At 56.2% G+C, this 20,435-nt stretch overlaps 1 protein-coding gene across 2 annotated transcripts; it reads left to right on the top strand.

Moving 5' to 3' along the window:
- Positions 1-314: 314 nt before the first annotated feature.
- TMEM50B (transmembrane protein 50B) lies at positions 315-19,812 on the top strand. 2 transcript variants are annotated; one of them, XM_090271431.1, is made up of 7 exons: positions 316-459; positions 9,175-9,314; positions 10,706-10,818; positions 12,448-12,515; positions 14,935-15,027; positions 17,219-17,276; positions 19,643-19,812. In XM_090271431.1, the coding sequence occupies exons 2-7, from the start codon at positions 9,216-9,218 to the stop codon at positions 19,686-19,688; spliced, it is 477 nt and encodes a 158-aa protein (XP_090127557.1). In that variant the 5' UTR covers positions 316-459; positions 9,175-9,215; the 3' UTR covers positions 19,689-19,812. The 2 variants fall into 2 exon arrangements, with proteins under 2 accessions (XP_090127563.1, XP_090127557.1); XM_090271437.1 differs by lacking the exon at positions 14,935-15,027 and having other exon boundaries at positions 315-459.
- The last annotated feature ends 623 nt before the right edge of the window (positions 19,813-20,435 follow it).

Here is a 20,435-nt window from a genome sequence, read left to right as displayed (position 1 = left end):
AACGCCATCGGGCCCGCGGGCGAAGGCAAAGGGAGCCCCCGCTTGCTGGTCTCGGGCCCCCCGTCCCCGCCCACGGTCGCACCGGTGCCGCGTGTGAGATCTGCGGAAGAAACGCAGCAGCGCCAGGGAAGCCGCAGCCGCCCAGCAGGCGGGAGGAGGGGCCAAGTCCAAGAGCCCGAGTCTGGGCGCCCAGTCTGGCCAACGACCCGCAGAGCTGCGGCGCCCTCGCCCCGCCCCCTAGGGTCTCGCCCCGCCCCCTGCCGGCCACTTGCCGCGCGCCGATTGGTCGCTGCGGTGCGCACGGCGCCGCGCCCCGCCCCCCCGGCGCTCTGCCCTGGCGACCGCCCTCGGCTCCCGGCTCCCGGGGCTGAAGTGAAGCCGAGCTCGCGGGCCCGGCCGCCCCGCAGCATCCTCCCGTCTGCGCGCCCCTGGGGTCGCCGTGGGCGTCGGGGGAGCAGGGTGAGTGCGGGCGCCCGGTCCTCGGGGCGGCACCCCCGGCCGGCGGGTCCCCGGGCCTGCGGAGCGCGGCGGTGCCCGGCGGGTCGCCCCTCCGCGTCCCGTCGCCGTCGGGGGGCTGCCCTGGGAGGTCCGCGGAGGCTTCCCGGGGCGGCGGGCCGGGTCCGGGGTGCGCGCCCTGGGCGGCGGGCGGCCCGGCCGCTGGGCTGGGCGCGTTGGCAGCGTCGTGGGGGCTTCTCCGACTCCGGCCGCAGGGGCGTCGGGGAGGGAGAGGGGGGTCCGCGTTCTTCTGAGAACGTCCTTCCCGGCGCGTGGCCGCCGTGCCGGCAGGACGTTCTGGGTTTCCAGCCGCGAACTGGCTTCCGACTTACGCGCCCGCGGGGAGGTGCTTAGTCCGAAAGGTAAAGACATGACCTTTCATGAGCCGGGTGTGTGTGCGCGTGTGTTCGTGTGCGCGTGTGCGCGCGCGCGCGTTTAGGGAACTCGGGCCTCCGCCTGGAAGGAACGGGCCGTCCGCTCTCGCTTCTCAAAGACACGGATTTGTTTTCGGGGTGTCCCCCTTCCCCCCAGGCGCGCCTGCCGGGCCTCAGCCCAGCGCCCGAGGCTCTTACCCCCCGCCCCCCAGGCTGGGCCCGCGCCTTTCCCGGCGCCTGCGGTCCCTGCTTGGCTGTCTTCTCTTCTCCAAAGCTGCGTGGGTTTCACGCCCAGGACCAACGTTAAGCGTTTTTACTGGCGATAACGTTGCAAGACTCGCCCTTCCTTTTCATGTTGCAATTACAGCTTATAGTGTTGAGTTAGGCATGCAGCGCGGTGGCTCTTCCTTCTCAAAATGAAGATCACGATTTATGTTGAGTGTTGATGCGGCTGGAAAAGCAGGTTTAATGCGGGGGGTGGGGGTGGGGGGATGTGGTTTTCCTCTTCCGGAGACACGCCCTCCCCACCCCGCCCTTAGGATCCGGCACCTTAACCGGCAGGCCCTCCCTGAATTCATTCTGGAGCCAAGGTATAGAATGTATCAGCTTACTCTTACTTGCTCCTATTTAATTGATTATAGTAATAATTAAGATTGTAAATTTCTTTTAACCTCACAAAAGAATACGAAGTAAAAAATTCATACAGCGTGGAGGTATATCAAGGAAAAAGCAGGAACCCCTTACTTCTTCCCTTTGCTTACTTCACATACTCAGTCAGCTCCACTCCCTAGAAGGCGCTCAGACCGTGATCCTGCTGGGCACCTTGCTTCATATGAGGACACGCGTTTGCATCAGGACTGTACATGCAGCCCACTTATGACATGCTGCGTGGTGTGCCGTTGTTTGGACGTACTCACATTTTATCGGTCCCTCAGTGGTGGATGTTTTGGGTGATTCTGGGTGTTAGCCACTAAGAGCCCTGCTGCCTAAAAACCCTTTTAGCATGGTAGGATACGTCTCCAAGTACTGCTGTAGATAATTTAAACGGGTCAGTATAAACGGAATGCTCTTGTCACTGAGAGTCTTTTTATAACTTAAAGGATTCTGTAATGTAAAGGCAGGAGCTAATTTTCTTTGAATGCATTTCTTAGAAGTTTTTTGTTCTTTTATATTTAGAGGTTGGAGAAAAAATTTTGAGAACTAGGTTAAATAATAGGGAGTTTATTAACCTTGTTACCCCTCAGTGGCATTGACGTCAAGGTTACATGGGCTCATCTGATTGGCTGGACAGGAATGAACAGAGAGGGTGTGCAGGAAGAGAAAACGGGAACAGCACACTGTGTAATGCCACCTGGTGGGAATCCCTGAGAATGGCCAACAGCAACAGAACTTCTTGTTCTTTTTTTAAATAAGTTTCTTTTATTGTGAAATGTATGTCAGGTGCAAAAAATGTGTAAAACAGATATGTATACTTATTTTAAAAGATACCATTGTGATGATCGTCACTATCTAACACTAGATTGAGAAACAAAACATCTACATATTTCTTCCAGAAGTAGCCTCTATCCTGAGTTTTTTTGTTAATCTTCCTTTTTTAAAAATAAACTTTACACATCAATGTATAAACACATGCATGTCCATATATACTTACATATATGTACATAAATGTGCACACACATACAAACACATCCTCAATAATTTGTTTTGAATGAATGGTCTTAGAAACAAAATTCTTATACACGTAGATAGTGAGCATGTTTCAAAGTTTTTCACTATTGAAAGTGCCTCAAAGAGCTGGTTTGAAGAGATTTAAGGAGTAGGTATTTATATGGGGCTTAGAGAAAGGAATGTCTCAATAAAATTGCTGAGTTATATATTATTGATTAATGTTTCAAAGAGCAACAAGATCATATGTTTGGGGTTAATTTTTTTCTATCAGCCAATAAAATAACACCGCATTAATTTATGCAGTTAAGTTCAAAACTTACTGAACTATAAACTGTGCCTTTAGTAACAGTGGATCTTTCATTAAATAAACCGTGATGACAAAGTTCTTTCCCCCCAGAGCACAGATGCAATCCATGCGGGTGTAATAGAAAATGCCAGAGCTTTCTAAACATGAGATCAAGTTCTGTCTCAGTTGTGGGCACACACCTGACTGCGTAAGGAGAGGACAGGACTGTCGCTACTGGGTGGAGGCTCCGGGAAAAGATGAGCCGAGGAGAATGGCTTCAGCCTCCCTGGCTGTTCACAGGGGCCCTGGCTGGGGGAGTCGGTGGGCTGACAGGAGTCATCCCAGGAAATGGGGCTCACACCGTGGGGGCCTCCGGAGGGCTCCAGTGTGGAGCAGACACCCCAAGGACAGCGGCAGTGCAGCCCTGGGGAACGTGGGGCCTGAGGGCCTGTGTTTCTGCTGCTCGCTGGCCCGGCCTGCGTGCAGTTATCAGGGGAGGTCAAGGCAGGGCCCTTCTGTGCGGCAAGTGGCCGTCCTCTACGGAGGCAGGCTGCAGGGCTGGAAGGACAGAGGAACCTGCATCAGCACGTAGCCAAGGTCAAGCCAAGCCCTGGGGAGTACAGATGGGAATTGAGGCCAAGTTCAGGGGCATTCAGTCTTCAAGTTGGAAAGCTGCTGCAGCAGCGAGACAGCCCTGTCTGAAGGGACACCACCTCAGGCTGGCTTGCTCACTGTCTTCGTGTGGGGCACGGCAGGCCCTCCCTAGCTCTTCTGTGTCGGATCCTCCCTGCAGCCTCTTCACTGATCCGTTGGCGCTCGGTCTCCAGCAGCTTCTGACAGGAGGAGGAACGCTTTTTGGAGACTGCCTCTCTGAATTATGGTTTGATTCTGTTACCATACTCTGATATTTTGGCTGGTAATAGAACTTCAGTTGGAAATAATTTTCCTTCAGAATTGTGACATACTTGCTCCATTGTCCTCTTGCCTCTGGGGCTGCTGGTGGGAATTCTAAGCTGTTATGATTCCTGATCTTTTGTATGGGACCCATTTTCTCCCCCCCTACAGACTTCTACAATGGACACTTCAGCCTGGCTTTAAAATTTAGAATGATGTGTCCTAGCCTGGGTCTGTTTTCATCCTCTAGGTTAAGTCTTCGATGGGCCCTTTAAAACTTCGGTTCTGGGGAAATTTTCTTGAAAGACTTCGTTATTTTTCTCCCTTCTTTTGTCTCTGTGGTCTCTGTTCCGAAACACCTGGTGTTTAGACGTGACCCTTTAAAGCTCTCCTGATTTTCTTCCGGGCTTTGTTCTGTTTTCCAGCTAGCTACATATTGCTCGCTTTTCTTAACTTTTGTTTCCCAACCCATGTGTTCGGATTTTAAAAAAAGGTTTTTTTCCACGATTACTTCTTTAATTTCCAAAGGCTGTTTTTAGTCTGAACGCTTCTTATGATAGCATTCTGTTCTTCACCTGGTCTGAGCCAGAAGGCCGAGAAGCGTACAGCAGCCTGTCCGTGTCAACACCTGTAACATCTTCTCTTGCCTCCGAGATGGTAACGATTTGAGTTTCCTTTCCCTGCATGGTCTCCACCTTCCTGTCTGCAGGAGAGGATCTGGCCGCCCGTTTCCTGAGCTGGAACACGAACAGTGGTCCCTCAGGTTCAGTGTTCAGGATGGTACCTGCGGAGTCCCTGAGCCCAGAACACAAGAAACGGGGAGAAGCCTCAGACTTCTGCCTGGACGTGGGAGAAGCAGGTGCCAGCACCACAAAGAGAAAAAGACAGGATCCGGGGACCTAACTTTTCTGCCGGGCCCCCAGGTCTTTCCTGGGTCGGGGCTCAGCTCTCCCGCTGCTGGCGCGGGCACTCCGCTTTCTGGGGTGTGCTGAGTCCGCTACGGCTGTCCATCTGCTTCCAGCTCTCGAGTCATTGCTGTTGGCTCCTCTTCCGTTTTCCCTGTCGTTAGGAATTTACTGCCTCTTCAGTGAGGTTTCAGGGCAGCAGACGAGATGCGGATGGACAGCCGCCATCCTCACCGAGAAAGAGCAGTAGCGGGCCAGCCGGCGCAGAGCACCCTCTGCAAAGCAGCCGTGGGGCATGAGCCCGCTCTCTGGTGGGCGGCTGACGCGCGGCCCTCCGTATGAATCCCACACTCTGAGGGAGGGGCTCTCGTCACCCCCGCTTTATACACCAGGACACAGCCTGGGGGCACTTCAGGCCCAGACAGTACCCGGTACGAGTGGCTGTTCCGTGAAGAGTAGGCCGGGGCACGAACTTGGCCCGGCAGGCACGGCTGGGAAGCGGCTGACGGCATGGTGGGCCCGGCCTAGCCCAAGAGCCTCTGCTCCGAGCCGCCTCCGCGGTGGCAGGTGCTGGGACGCGCGTGGTAACTGGGACTGGGAGCCTTTGCTTCCCAGAACTGCCCTCCAGGAGGGCTCCCTGCTTCTGCGGGGCACCTGTGGGCTAACTGCTGGGGCCTAGGGCTCGGTTCTCAGAACCGGGGGGCAGGGTGGCCCCTGAGCAATACCTGAGGCTGCCGAGGTCCCTCTGCGGGGCTCCTGCTGGGAGCGAGGCGGATGGGCCCCCAGACAGGAGTGCGGCTTTGCCGGGCCGATGGGCGTGGGGACTGGGTAGCGGTCGTCAGCACGTAGGTGGCAGTTAATGACAGTGTGCCTTTCTGTGGTTTCCAGCTTCTCATTACAAAACATTTTAAGCATCCAGAGCAGTTGAACAGTAGACTTAACATTTTGCCACATTTGCCTTATCTTTTTTCTCCTTTGCGTAACCATGTGGTAGCATGTTACTGCCGCTTCCCCCTTAAGTATGTCAGCAGGCGCCTCCTGGCACGAAGGCCACTCTCGTTACGGAAGTGCCATCTGTCATGATCACGTACCAGAAATCAATTCCCTGTTATTCTCTAATGTCCGACTGGTATTCAAATTTCCCTAATTGGCCCAGGCTGCCTTAAAGAATTATTTTTAAATACCAGGGTCAACCAAATTTTACAGATTTCACCTGGTCTGTTAATTTTGTGTTTTGGCATGAATGGAATTCATGCTAAAATCCTTCGTGGTTTCCTGCCCATCCTGCTCCTGACACAGCCTCAGGTCTGCGGCGTCTCAGCAGGGGAAGGGACCTGGCGGGCATGTGGGGCGTCATTCCCAGACTCTGCTGGTCGTGAGGTTTACCTGGGGAGTTTTAAAAATGGAAACCTGGCATCACACTTGATTTGCTGATCATTGGGGGTGGGGTGGGGCCCCATGACCTTTTTTTCCCTAAACTCCCCCAGTTCCCATGACGTCAGCTTGGCACCGGTGCGCGCACCCGTGCCTGGGCGCCACTGAGGCGGTGCCGCCCCTTCCAGGCCAGGGCCGTGCGGCCAGAGCGTGGCACCTCTCGGACGCCACGTAGCAAGCGCACGCACAGACGGACGGCTCTGCAGCGCGGCGTGCGCTCTTACAGCAGCACAGAGCCTGTGGGGAAAGCGCTGGGCCTGACTCTGCCGGGGGGAAGGGGAGTCCCTGTGTGTCCTGGAAGCGGGGAGGGGGGCCTTGCAGACGCGCGCTGAGAGGCGCGCGTGCGTAACCTTGGCAGTTCGGGGGATCCACCAGCCGCTGGCTGCTGCTGCCCTCCGGCTCTGGCCGCAGGAGCGTGTGTTCAGACAGCAGGAGGCGAGAGCCGTGTGGGAGGCTGGATGCCCCTGCGTGTTTGGGACTCTGGCTCCCGGGCGGCTGGAAGTTTTTGAATGAATGGCGCCATCCAGTGTGAGTTGTGAGAAAACTGGCAGAAGACGGACGTGGGGAAGCGGGGGAAAGATTTAAAGGAATAATGTGTTTCAGTAAACTGGGACAGCAGTTTGTTTCCCTCCATGAAACGGTGTTTCCCCAGGTAGAAAGCTGACTCTGTTTCTCTCAGTGACAGTGTAACGGGACACGCATTGCGTTGCAGAATCTGAAAGCCGTGACTGTTAGACGCAACCAGAACGTGGACTGCCTGCTCTGTGGCGGACACTGTGCCAGGCTGGGGAAACGGCGGGGAGCAGAGATGGGCGTGCCTGTCCCTCGTGGGCTTACGCTGCAGGGGCAGCGGGTGTTAGCCTGGCAGGAAGCACCGGGGGACCAGACCTGGTCTGGGGGCAGCAGGGCCTGGGCGCCAGCCTCCTCTGGGGACTTCAGCAGCCTCCTGCCTGGCCTCCCTCCTCTTAACGCTTACCGTCTCTTCTCCCTACAGCTGCCCCTCAGATCCTTCTAAATGCCACTTCTCACAGTGGCCCACGAGGCTCCTAAGGACCCTTCCTTGCCCCGTCCCCCCCTCCCTGTCACGCACTGCACCCAGCCACACCAGCTCCCCTGTTGCTCCATGAACTCCTTGTCCCACTCTCGGTCCCTGTCGCCCACCCAGACTGGCTGGCTCCCCACTTCACTCTGCGCAGCCCTCACCTTCTCGGCCGGCCTTCCCTGACCTCCAGTGCGACCTCTCATCCCACCCTCCTGTCACGCATGCCAGAGCCCTCACTCTGCTCCGTGCCCACACTTTCTGGCATGCATAGTATTTACTTTTAGAAAGATTTTATTTATTCATTTATTTTTAGAGAGCGGGGAAGGGAGGGAGAAAGAGGGCGCGAGACATGGATGTGCGAGAGAAGCATCGATTGGCTGCCTCTCATACGTGCCCCGACCTGGGACCTGGCCCGCAGTCCAGGCCTGTGCCCTGGCCGGGGATCGAACCAGCGGCCTTCCATTTTGCAGGGCGACGCCCAGCCACTGAGCCACAGCAGCCAGTGCGTATCATTTACTCCTTAAGTCCTGTTTCGTGTCCTCCCCAGCCCCCCTCTGAAGCACAGTGAGTGCTTTTATCTGTCCATTAATGTGTCTGGCGCAGTGGCCGCTCTGCAATCAGGTGTTGACGGGGGCAGGGAGAGCTGATGTTTGGGTTGAACAGGGACCAGGAAGCCGCCATCTGCTGTAGGAGTGGGGTTACCTGGGTGAGCTGGGGGCGGAAAGGTGTCACAGGGAGTGTGGGGTTCCCGCAGGGTGAGGCAGCAAGTAGCAGGCATTGAAGGAGAAACCAGGGTGACCGAGGGAAGAGCCAAGAAAATGTTGTCAAAGGCCGGGCCCAGTGGGAGAGTTCCGTCTTTATCTGCAAACCAAGGGGAAGGCAAAGGTTCTCTGCAGGAGGGAGTTACCAGCTTTTCTGCAGAACCGGAAATGTATGTTCTGTGTGGTTCTTTACAGAAAGCTGACCCCTTGAGGCGGAGAGGGGACCCCGCAGACCCAGCAGGCCCCTGTGGTCTTGCCCCAGCCGGTTCCTCACTGGCAGTCTTTGAAATGCCTCGGGCTCGACCCATTCTTGTGCGCCCATGTGATTTTACATATTTTATTTCTTTTTATCTGCCAGACTCCCATTTACGCCCCAAAATCCAGCAGTTTCTTCTTCCTCAGCTCTTCCCAGCAGGCAGTGCCCTGTACCCTGTGTTCCCACCTCCATGACAGCCCCGAGTGTGTGTGTGTGTGTGTGTGTCACCGCAGGGCTTTCTTTCAGGGCTCAGACCGCCGCCACGTCTGCCTGCTTATCTGCACTCCCCAGGGCTTTCCAAGGGCTTCTCCTCTCTGAAGGTGAAGGGGTCCTTGAATCGCCCCGTCCAATGGGCGCTGTGTGGAAAATTCCCACAGCACTCGGCGCCCTTCCAGTTCTTCATGCACATGACTTTGCCAGTTTCTATAGCTGCGTTACAGATCGCTCCAAAACCTGGTCGTTTAAGACGGCTGTTCCTCGTGCTTCTGGTGTCTGCGGGTCAGGAATGGGTAGGGGCCCAGCCAGGGCGATGTGTCTGCTCTGTGCTCCCGGGGCCTCACCGGGAGGCCCGCAGTCTGGGGCTGGAGCCGGGGCTGGGGTGGCCATCAGCCAGCAGGGTCTGCTCACACACCTGGCTGGAACCGGGGGCCAGACACCTGTGCAGGGTCTCGGCCGGCAGCGTGGCCTTGGATTTCACCAAGGGCTCCAGTACTGGTGTCCAGAGAACCAGCTATGACCTGCACCGCCGTTCATGGTCTGGACTCAGACCGGATGGCGGAAGCCACCTTTGTAGTTGGGTCCAACTCAGGGGGAGGGACATACCTCTCAGTGGGACACCACGTGAAGCGACCCTGCGCTGAAGCGACCCTGCGCGTTTAGCAAAGAGCAAGCCCCCAGGTGTCCTCACGTAGTCCTCTGTCCATTGATGTGCTGAATTTTTCTTCTTAACCATAGTCCAGTTGGACCTAAAGTAAATTTGTGTTCAAGCTTTAAAAGAGGAGTGACATATTACTTCTTAAAAATATTTCCTTTTTTTTTTTTTTGTCTTCTTATTTGTAGAATTCTGTATTTAATGAAAGAGCCAGGCTTAAGGGGCGGGCATGGCCGGCTTCCTAGATAACTTCCGGTGGCCAGAATGCGAGTGCGTGGACTGGAGCGAGAGGAGGAACACGCTGGCGTCCGTGGCGGCGGGCGCGCTGGTGAGTGGGGGGGAGGGCACGCGGTTGTGGGGAGGGCACACGTGGGAGGGGAGCATCCTCCTGGTCGCCTCTCACCCTGAGAATGATCCCAATTCCTTTGACCTGTGAGACCCATACAGAACGCTATATTTCACTGTTGTTTTGTGTAAGTAATTATCACAGTTTGAGACACTGTTTCTGGGCAGAACGTGGTAGGTCCTGCGATCACCCGACTTTGTAAATTGGCTAAACTTAAAGCCTTCTCTTCAGTCCCAGTGACAATACAATCATTATAAGCAGTAGCATTTTTAAGTTAACGTGTAAGTCCTTTAAGAGCCTCAGAGGCTTAGAATTTGATGTAACCAAATATTGCTGCTGGGACTCCCTGCAGGGCCCTAGGGTGGGGACACCATTGCCGCTTCCTGCTGCTTGGGAGGGGAAGGCCAGAGAGAGGGGTGGGCTTAATTTTCTTCCCAGTGTCTTTTCTTTCTTAACCTTTCATTTTTTGAGATGTCAAGTATCTAAACAGAAGTAGGGAGAATGATAGAGAGCCCCCTCATGTTCCATTTACTTCCCATTCGTCTTTAAAAAAGTAAAATCCAGTCCTGCCCAGCTTTGCCTGAGCATTCTGTCCGCCACTGCTGCCCCGGCTGCGTTTTTGAAGCAGATTTCAGTATCTGTTGCATCTTTCAGTGAACTGTTCTGTACCTGAGGCCAATAGGAAAACACAGATAAAGCCCAGCAGGAACTCGGGGCGATTGTGGAGCAGTCAGCATGCAGAGTTCTTCCAGGTGCTTCTATGTGTTTCCTGCCCCTTATGGTCGCCTCATCTGCACTTAAATTGTCCGCGAAAGGCATGAGCAGTTTGTCCAGGTTACATCTCTGCAGCTTCGCTGACGCAGAAGCGTTGCATTTTACAAACAGCGCTCGGCCCCTAGGACAGTGTTTGCCTGAGGGGCACAGCGCTGCAGCAGGCGGGCTGGGGCGGGCTGGGGGCCAGGGCGGCCGGCAGCTCCCGGGGGCAGGGGCTGGAGGGAGGCTCCTGGGAGGCTGGAGCGCATCTGGCCATCAGGATGCTGGTTGGCTGGGGTTCATCGAGAGAGCTCCGTGGCCTATAACGGTGGTGGGTGACAGCAGCGGGTAGTTCAGCCCCAAACGGGACCTTTTCCGTCTCGCACTGGGGGCAGAGCCTCCGACGCTTCCACAGACCCGATGAGCTCGGGTCACGTCCTGTGCTGTAAGGAGGACGTAAACGGGGCTGCTTATTCCGTGTGTATCAGCATCCAGGGCTCAAGGCCGAGCTCCAGTGCGCCCCATTCCCATGGTCTGTAGAAAAAGAGGGGCGTTGAAGGGCGGGCAGGGCGCTGAGCCCCGGCCTCGGGGTGCCTGCAGCGACGCGGCTCTTCCCCCAGTTCTTCACCGGCTGGTGGACGATGATCGACGCGGCCGTGGCGTACCCGAGGCCGGAGCAGCTGAACCACGCCTTCCACACGTGCGGCGTCTTCTCCACGCTGGCCTTCTTCATGTGAGTGGGCGGGGAGCGGCCCGGAACTCGGCTCCTCCAGGCCTGATGCTCTGCCCTCTGGAGTAACTTTTTAATTTCATGGGTAGTTTCTTCTTTAAATGGTAACAAAAATAAATAAATTCCCGTTTTGTTTAGATTTTGAAAAATCAAGTATGAGTGCTGAATTCAGTCAGGTATCGTTTTGGCATCTGTGAGGACTGTCAGATGATTCTCCTTCTATTTGTCAAACTGGTTATTTACTGTATTTTATCAGTCCCAAGATTATTTTATTAAAGATTTTATTTATTTTTTAGAGAGAGGGGAAGGCAGGGAGTAAGAGGAGAGAAACATCAATGTATGAAATATATCAATAGGTTGCCTCTCACATGCCCCCAGTGGGGACCTGGCCCACAACCCAGGCCTGTGCCCTGACTGGGAATCGAACCTGCGACCCTTCGGTTCACAGGCTGGTACTCAATCCACTGAGTCACACCAGCCAGGGCAAAAGATTATTTTTTTATATTTTATTATCTGTGAACATCAGAATGCTTTTTAATAGTTAGTGGTATCTTATAAATACAGTTGATAACATTTTGTTTTTCTTGGCAGTTTTAAAAAATAATAGTGAATTTTATTTTACTTTCTTTTAATTTTTTATTAAATTTACTTGTTTTATTTTTTTCCCCTCGCCGTTTATCCTCCTGTAGCCTCTCCCCCCCCGCCCACCTCACGGTCACCACACTGTCGTCTGTCCACCAGCTCTTTCTCTTCTCAGCTCAGTAGTGCTGAATCTTACAGTCAGTTGCATCTTAGATTTAATGAGATATGTTATAGTTCTAGACATTTTTAGTGGAGAATCGTTTTTAAGTATTGTCATGCACTCAGCTTTCACCATGGGGGGTTATTTTTAAAATAGGCTGCCTGACTGTTTGCCAGTATTGGGGGCCGGGGGGGTGGGGTGGAGGGGGGTGGCGTGGGCAGGATTGGTCTCAAACGAGAAAGGGCTTTTCTTTTTAATGAAATGAGTTTCAGGTTAATATACATTGTCTTCATAAAAGAGTTTGAAAGCGTTTCAGGGATGTCTTTTAATAATTAAAACTATGTTAAACATTAAGATTATAGAATTGTCTTCTCCCATCAGGAATTTTTTAAAAGTTTCAATTGTAGGAGAGGGAACTACTCATATTTATTTAGGATGCTAAGGACAGGTAATTCCTGCTGCAGAATTGCCTTGCTCTGACCAAAATGGAATAAAGTGGGCCTATTGTTACACATAGGCCCAGAGTTCCTCTGAGTTTTAGAAACGGGTCCGAGAAAATTACTTGACTTCACACAAAGAGAAAGCTTTCAGTTCTTGGCTGTAACCAGAACCTTAAACTGGGGTAACACCCACTGAACCTGGTGTACAAATGGAAGAAACCAGAAAAACGACTCCTTCATAATCTCTGCAGACGAGTGATGGCACTCATTTAAAGCCGAGGCTGTTTTTGGGGTGTCCTACAGGAAGGTGAGACAGACGTAGCGTTTGTATCCACCAGGGTTATTAAGTTGAAGGCGTGTCCCGTTACTCAAATGCTGACTTGAGTTAGAAGACGTTCTCCTAGGTAAGAAGGAAGCATCCGCCCACTTCTTGTGTCGGTGCCGTTCCAGGATCAACGCGGTGTCCAACGCGCAGGTGAGAGGCGACAGCTACGAGAGCGGCTGTTTGGGGAGAACAGGTAACGCTGTCCGTGCGCTGGCGGGGCTGGGGTGGGCGGCGGGGCTGAGCGGCAGGAAACGCAGAGCCTCTAGTGGGTCTCTGTCTGGGCTGGTGAAGGCTGGGGTTCCTGAAAATCCGCTTCTGGGAAAAGCTAGTGGCATTTAAGGCCTTGAGAAAGTTAGGGTTGCGGCCAGGAGCTCCTGCTGCTGCCGTGCTCTGCTGCCCGTAGCATGCAGAGGGGACGGTCCTGCTCACACCCGGGGCTGAGGGCCCCGGCTCACTCCCAGCGCCGACGACGGGCTATTCTGTCCCAGATGTTGGCCGATAACATTGCCTACGAGGTGCCGGCCAAGCAAAGGGTGGACGCCTTAGGAAGTCAGGCCTGTGGTGTTCTTCCCATTGGGCTCTGGTCGCCCTGGTAACCACCCACATCCTGCAGCGGAGCCCTTTAAAAGGTGATGCTGTTCATCTGCATAGAAATGATCGTTTCGGGAGTTTGGATTGTTTTGAAATGTCACCCAACCGTGTTTTTCTTTTACTGAGGTTATAGCACGTTCTGTTAGGATCCAGGCGCTTGTTGTCAGTGGGGTTTTCATGCTTTGCGGGTGAAGCGCGGGACCGGAAGTTCTGCTTCTAACCTGGAAGGACCAGGGAGGGCGCTCTGTGGCTGTGGCTGGAGGGTTGGTGTGGGCGGGCATTTGAACGATGGTTAAGAATAATAGGCAACACCTGAGGTCACGGGGCTGCTGTGGGGAGAGTGCCCTTCACCGTCCTCACTTCTGGGTGAAGGAACTAAGGTGCAGAGAGCGTCAGGAGCTCGTCCAAGTTCACAGGCAAGCGAGCGGTGGGGCCGGGGCCCGAACCCGGGCAGCCTGGCTCTGAGCCCACGGCTTCAGCCGCCATGCTGTGCTGCTCCCGGCGGAGACCCGTTTGGTCTCTGTGGGGCGTGGAAATATAGATACAGTGATCCCTCACTTATCGCGGGGATTATGTTCCAGACCCCCCGCGAAGCAAGAACCTTACATTTATTCTGTGCTCTTAAACCTATGTCACTTTAACAAGATACATACACAGTACTGCAAAATCCCTCGATAGAGCAAAAAATCCGCGATAAATAACTAAATATAATGTTTTTTAAAATCCCGCGATACAGCGAGGCCGCAATAAGTGAACCGCGATATAGAGAGGGACCACCATATCTGTCTGCTTGACTGAGTATAATTCATATAGAGTAAAATTCCCCGATTTGAAGTACACAGTGCGATGAGCGCTGACAGTGTGTGCAGTCCTGTGACTGCCATCGCTCCAGAAGGTCCCCTGCTGCCCCGCCCCCACCGCTGGCCTGCTTCCCAGCGCTGCTGTTGGCCCTTCCTGGAATTTCATGTAAAGGGAGTCATCAAGTAAGCGTCACATTTAAACCCAATAAAGAAGCTGTGAAGAGTTTAGCTTTTTAAAAACAACTTCAATTAAAAATGGTTTTTGGTGGTCAGAGCACTTCACATGAGACCTACTCTCTCAACACACGTTTCCGTGCCCAGGACGGTCAGCCGACTGAGCACGGCGTCATGTAGGACATGCATGCCTCTGAGGGACAGTGCGGGGGGACAGCCAAGCCTAAGTCAGAGGTGCCGCGGCGTGCGCGCGTCTCGTGCCCCTGGCCACAGCACGCAGTGTCGGCACTGACCGAGCGTGGGGACTGAGCGAGCGGGCGTTAGCAAACACGTGCACGGAGCGCAGGGTAACTGATTGGATTATTTTTCCCCAGAGACTAATTCACACGCGTTGCTGTGGATTATGTTACCGTTAACAATGTCCTATCCAAAATTTCACTGTAACTCACCTCAGTTTTTAGCTCCAAGGTAGGACCTGTATTTGCCTTGGGTCTCTTGTACCCTCGCGAAGTCGTCACGCTTCATTCCGTGGTTATTCCCCACGCAGCTGAAACTCACCACGCGGTTTACACGCACGCATGTGTGGTGTATACAGCGCAGGTCCCGTGAGGGCGTCGGAGGTTGAGGGCGCCCCGCCAGCAGGCCTGCTGAGTAGGGGTCCGATTTTAATGTCGGTCCTTACTCATCTGTAGCCTCTCACCCCCGCGTGGGGGTGGCTGGACGAGGCCCGTTTGCTGCTCCTGTTAGCGCGGCTGCTCTGATGATGTGCGCGGCAGGGGACTGTTCAGTTCGGGTTTGATCGGTCCCCTCAGTCAAAGGACTCATGCTGAGGCCTCCTCGCTTAGCTGTTAGTGCCTCCAGCCAGGAGAAAGGCGACTTTCCCCCTCGGCTTTCTAAAAGTCTCCCTCAGTGACTTGCAGCAGGTGCCCGCAGACACGTGACTGGCGGATGTGTGCAGCCGCACGAGCTCAGTGTCTCCGGGTCCCCGCGTTCCTGAGACACGGCGCTGCACAGGGAGCGAAGCCCTGACGCCTGTTCTCCGCGCAGGTGCCCGCGTCTGGCTCTTCATCGGCTTCATGTTGATGTTCGGGGCACTTATTGCCTCCATGTGGATTCTCTTCGGCGCGTACGTTACGCAGAGTAAGTATGTGTCCCTCCCTCGTTTCACAGGAGAGGCCCCGGTACGTCTCCCATGTTCGGCTTAGTCTGTTACCTGCACGTGGCGTAAACTTCAGCTGCCCCTCCGTCCGCCTGCAGCTCTGCTGTGTGAGGCACATGTCACCGGGCTGGTGCGCAGCAGGGCGCCCGGCTCCAGCCCTACACGCAGTCCTCCGTTCTGTGGGGGCGGCCAGTCGCCTTTCGTCATGACCACGTTGGCAGCAGCACCTGCCCTGAGGTGACTGGGGGCTCGTGATGGTCTCTCCTCCCTTTCGTGAGGCCTCAGGCGTGTTCCTCAGCACCGTGGCCGCATTTGGCTGTGGGATGCTGGCCCATGCCCAGGTGGCTTTGCTACCTGCTGTTTATACCCCGTGTCCCCGCGTAAACCTGAAAAATTCTGGATTCCAAAATGTGCCTTGCCCCAGGTTCCGGATGAGGGGTGTGGCCTGCGATGTCCCTCCCCACCAGCGCCCCGTCTCCCTGGCCCTGGCCTCCCGGGTTTCAGCCGTGGGTACAGGGGAGTTCCCTAAGGGCGAGACTGGAGACGCGTGTAGGCTTCAGGAGCTGCCGTGGAGGAGCGAGCCCTCAGCTCTCGGGCGTCCGCTGCTCCCGCGCCGGAGCCGCTCGCCCCGGCCAGGTCCCAGCCCCGGCCCCGGAGGCATCGGAAGAGCCTGTCCCCACTGGCTCTCTCCCTCTGCTCCAAAGGCGGGCGTCCCCTGCAGATAACTCAGCGTGTTCATCCCCTGATCTCTCCGATCTGTGGAGTCACGTCAGTCTGCGACCCTCAGCTGACCCTTTACCACCCTGGGTAGGACCCCAAGGTCTCGTCGTTTGGTCGGCGTACGATCTATAAACGCCTCTGTCTCCCGCGTGGCACAGAGCAAGGCAGCGCCGCAGGACGGGACTGATGATGTTTAAATGACGACGCTCCCCAAGCCCATCGAGAACGTGTCGTTTCAGTCGTGAGACACCGGCGGGACGCGCAGTTCCCGGGTGCCGCTCGTTTGAAGCAAAGTGCCCTTTAAACGCAGCTCTGCTCAGGCGGGGTCTGCAGAGCGTGCGATGGGCCCCGTCCGGCTTTTAAAGCGCAGAGCCCCCCGCCACCCCCCAAAGGAAAGCCCGGACCCCAGCAGTCACTCCTGGGACCCCCCGCCAGCAGCCCCCGGCACCGCTCGCCTGTCGGTACCCCCGGTCCGCGCAGGCGGGGCCGTTGCATATGAATGGGGCCATGCAGGCGGTGGGCTCGACGCTGTGCCCCGGCCCGTGGTCCCCTGGGAAGTGCGTGCAGTCATTGGGAGCGGCATGTGAGCCCCCACTTTCCATCATAACAGACACGCTTCGTCCCTGAGAGGCGTGTAGGAGGCCTGCACTGTGCGGCAGCCGCGCACCCACGCGTGCATCCTCGTCTTTAAGGAGCCGACGCCCACGCGGCTTCCTGTCGGGGCTGCTCGTTGGGTTTGCTTGTCGCCTCGGTAGCAGCAGGTGCTGTGACGTCAGCATGTCTGACGCGTCTTTCAAGCCTTTTACTGCGCAGACGTCCTTGAACTGTTGCTGCCCCAATGGAGTTGACTTTAGGTGGCCCTCCCTGGGCTGGGCGCTGGGCCCCACGGGTCCCCCACTCGGGCTGCCTGCTGTCCCCGGCCCCCTTCCAGGCGGGCAGACCGAATGCCGAGGGGGGGATTTGCGTGTGGCCCTGCGTTGGGTCAGCGCCTGAGCTAGGGTTCCGGGCCCGGGCGGCCCCGTGGTCTGCCCTGGTGGCAGAGGGTGAAAACGGAACGCCCCTTCACCTTCCCAGCGCTTCCAGCCAACACGTAGGAGTTAGAGACCCACAGACACTTCCCGTCTCCCTGGGGGCGTGCTGACCAGCAACAGCAGCCCTTTCACTGCCACGCGCACAGCAGCGCTAGACTCCCCTTCGTCGGGAACTTCCTCTCTGTCTTCCTTACGTGTGTTTCCGTCCTGGCCATGGAGGCAGAGGGGTGACAGCCATGACCACGGCCATGGCCTCAGCCAGAAGGAAGCCCGTCGAGTTCCCCCTCTTCCGTCCGGAGGGGGAGCCGTAGGCCCGTGGTTCTGAGCGAACGGAGGGAGCAGCACAGGGCTGTGTGGCACGCCAGGCGTGTCGTGAGCCTGCCACAGCGTTCTGTGACCCCTCTTTCCTTTGTGTGCGCAGATACTGACATTTACCCAGGGCTGGCTGTGTTTTTTCAGAACGCGCTTATATTTTCAAGGTAAGTTGCCTCATTTCTTAACCACACTGAGGACATTTACAGAAATGTCTTGTAAGAGCGGCATGTACAGGGGGACAGGTGCAAGTCCCTTAGATCAGTTACAGTGTGCAGAACTTCTCGTAAAAGGTGAGTTCCCCTGGGATGAGAGCATCCGCCCGCCGTCCAGTGAGGGGCCTGCGGGGTGCCGGGGCCTCAGCGGGCGCCTCTGCGTGTCCCCGTTCTCGTTGCCCTTCGTCATCTCAGATGCAGGGGGCTCAGGGGTTACTGAAGGACCCTCAGCTCGTCAGTGCAGACCTGGGCCTCGAACCCAGGGTGCGGCCACTGTGGCCTGTGTTTTGTTAAAAACACACAAAAAACGTATTAGGTACCTTTATTTTAACACGCAAGAAATCAGGATTAACACATACTGTGTGGTATACAAAAGCTGACTGGGGAGGTTTTTTTTAATTAAACCTTTAAGATAATGTAAATTAAGTATTAAAACAGCACTAAAAGCATTTGGTAGGGGCTCTCGTCCCAGAAGGCCCCCAGATGAAGCCCACAGCCCGTACTTTTCAGGATGAATGTCTCAGTGTGAAGGCTCTGGTGAAATAATACCGCTCACCAGATACATCGGAAATGTTACTTTCGCTAATTAAAAATGCCGACGGAGCACACGTCTGCCCTGACAAGCGCGTGCTCCCCGCCTCGGACACGTGAGGCCTGCGTGTCGCCGCTTCCCTGGCCCTGTCCGCTGTGTCAGTCCCGGGTCTGTCCCTGCCGACTGCTCCTCTCTCCTCTTCTCGCTGCCCTTTCCTCACGTGCGTGGTTGGCGCTGGGCCTCCTGGTATCTTCCTGCATTTTTGAGCTTCGTTCTGGACACAGCGAGGTCTCCCGGGCAGCGTGGTCCTTCCAACCAGAGTGGCTTCAGTCTGTGACCGTGTGTCCCCCTGACAAGGCAGTGGACTTCGGAGCATCGTACACTCCGAGGTTCCCCACTCCGTGTGCGGCTATGAAGTGCCCCCTCCACCCTGTGGGAGCCCTGCTTTGCCTTTTCCTGGCTCTGCCCCTCACGTGTGTCTGCGGATCACACCCAGCGGGAGACTCGGGGAGACCCCGACAACTCCCCCGAGCCCCGCTCTCCGGGTCTGTGGGACGCTGTCTCCCCGCGCTCCCTCCTGCACCTCCTCTCCTGAGCTCTACCTGGCGGGTCCCTGTTACTGCACGGTGGCCGGGCACTCGGGGCCTTGGAAGGCGCTGGACAGTCTCTGCTCTTGTGACTGTATTTCTTGACCTGTGACCGGCAGCCTTCGGGCGTGCAGGAAGTTTTCAGGGAAGAGTCTCAGGCACGCTTAGACAGCACATTCACATTCCGGTCCCACCCTGTGTCGGGGTAGGTGCGTCCCCATCGATGACAGATGACAGGGACCCCTGTGTGTGTGCGTGTGCGTGTGCGTGCAGAGGCCAACGGTGCCTGCCGCCTCCCGGGCCCTCTGCCCGCAGACTGAGACGTGCCCAGCCCCGCGGCCCGGCCCCCGGCCTCTGCCTCCTTGGCCGGCTGCTCCTCCGCCTCATGCCTGGGCTGCTCCTTTGGCGCGCCTCACGGCTCTGTCCCCGGCACGCTCCCCTCTCCTCGTCCTTTGCCTTTCTAGCCGGTCTCCGTTGTGCGTGGGGCTTCGATTGCGGCCAAACACGGGGGGCACAGGCGTCTGAACCACGTCCGCAGACCCCTGCTTGTCCCCTCGTGGGTGGCGGCCCTCTCCCGTCACAGCTCACCTCAGGGCCCCGCGTCCCCTCTCTCTGCTCCCTCCCCCGTGCCCCCCCCCCCCGCTCCCTTGAGATGAACCCCGCCCTTGCTTTGGAGCTCAGTGCAGTCACCACCTGCTCAGGGAGGCCTGGGCCTCTCTCACCGGGCCAGGCCCCCCGTTCTGCTCTCGGTGCCGTGGCCCTTGTCTCCGTAGCGCTTTCCCTGCCCTTGGGATTTGATCGTCTCCCTCGCAAGACCTTTAGCCCCACCAGTGCGCGCGCCTATCTTGTTCCAACTCCCGCTCACGCCCCTGCACGGGCCGCTCCGCAGCGCGCGGGGATTACCTGTTAGATGGACTGAGAGCCGCAGCCCGGTCGGCTCCAGGACGCCTCCCTTCCCACAGCTCTGGGGTCGTAAAGGCCCGCCCGGCGGGACATTCCCTGCCCACCGGCTGTCCAGGCTTTGAGAAGGGACGTTTAATTCAGCCCAGACGTCCAGGTCAGCTCGGGGCTTGGCGAGGCAGCAGGTGTAGACCCGCCTGCCGCAGTCCGGGGAGGACGTGCCGAAGCCCGGCTGGGAGGTGCCCTCCTGCGGCCTGTTACGGGTGCGGCTCCTCACGGCCGTTTCTGTCCCTTTGCAGCACCCTGATCTACAAATTCGGAAGGACCGAAGAGCAGTGGAGTTGAGCTCACGTCCTGAGTCCCGGCCTCCTCATTCTGTTAAGTTTGTAGATGAGTTTATACCTTTTCATATAGTTGACACATTGCCAAGTGGAACAGATTGTACATTAAATGTTTCTTTACGCTTTTATGCTCCGGGTTGCGACACAGTTTTATGAACTTCCTGCGGTTTGGAAAGCCTAGATGGCTGATGTGTACCCGAGGCCGTTTGGGGGCCGGGCCCTCATGAGCAGTTAAGAGGGCAGTTAACTCTTCTGTCCCCGGGCCTCAGGCCCCAAAGGTGAACAGGAAGCACGGCCCCAGGGCCCCGAGATAAGCCCTGGGCAGTTGGAAGGGTATTTCAGCAGGTTGTAATCTATTTTGGCTTAAAAATGAGATTTTTTAAAAAAAGGAAACGTTTGTTGTGTGTTAAAGAAGCGGAGTTTTATATGGAGATGTTTTTCCATGCCTGAAGGACTAGTTTGAGAGCCTCTTTTAAAAAACTGTTCCTTGAGTGTGACTCTTGGGAAGGGGTGTGATGACCAGATAAGCTCAGGGTTCTGGGGCGCTGCTCGGGGGCCTATCTCCTGGGCTTCTCTCCCCGCCTGCCCTGACCCGACAGGACAGAACTCAGCAGCAGGCAAGTCTGAGGCAACGGCAGCCTGAAGGCAGGAGCTGGGTGACCGCAGTGGGGCGAGCAGCTTGGAGATCAGAGCTCCTTCCCACAGGGAGTTATGGTGACCCGTGAGAAACGAGGCGGCTCGTCCCCTTGCT

The sequence above is a fragment of the Furipterus horrens genome, unplaced genomic scaffold (assembly GCF_987537825.1).
Source record: "Furipterus horrens unplaced genomic scaffold, mFurHor1.1.pri manual_scaffold_1, whole genome shotgun sequence".
Taxonomy (NCBI): Eukaryota; Metazoa; Chordata; class Mammalia; order Chiroptera; family Furipteridae; genus Furipterus; species Furipterus horrens.
The sequence above is the reverse complement of the archived record's forward strand: the minus strand, read 5'-3'. Positions and strand labels throughout refer to the sequence as shown.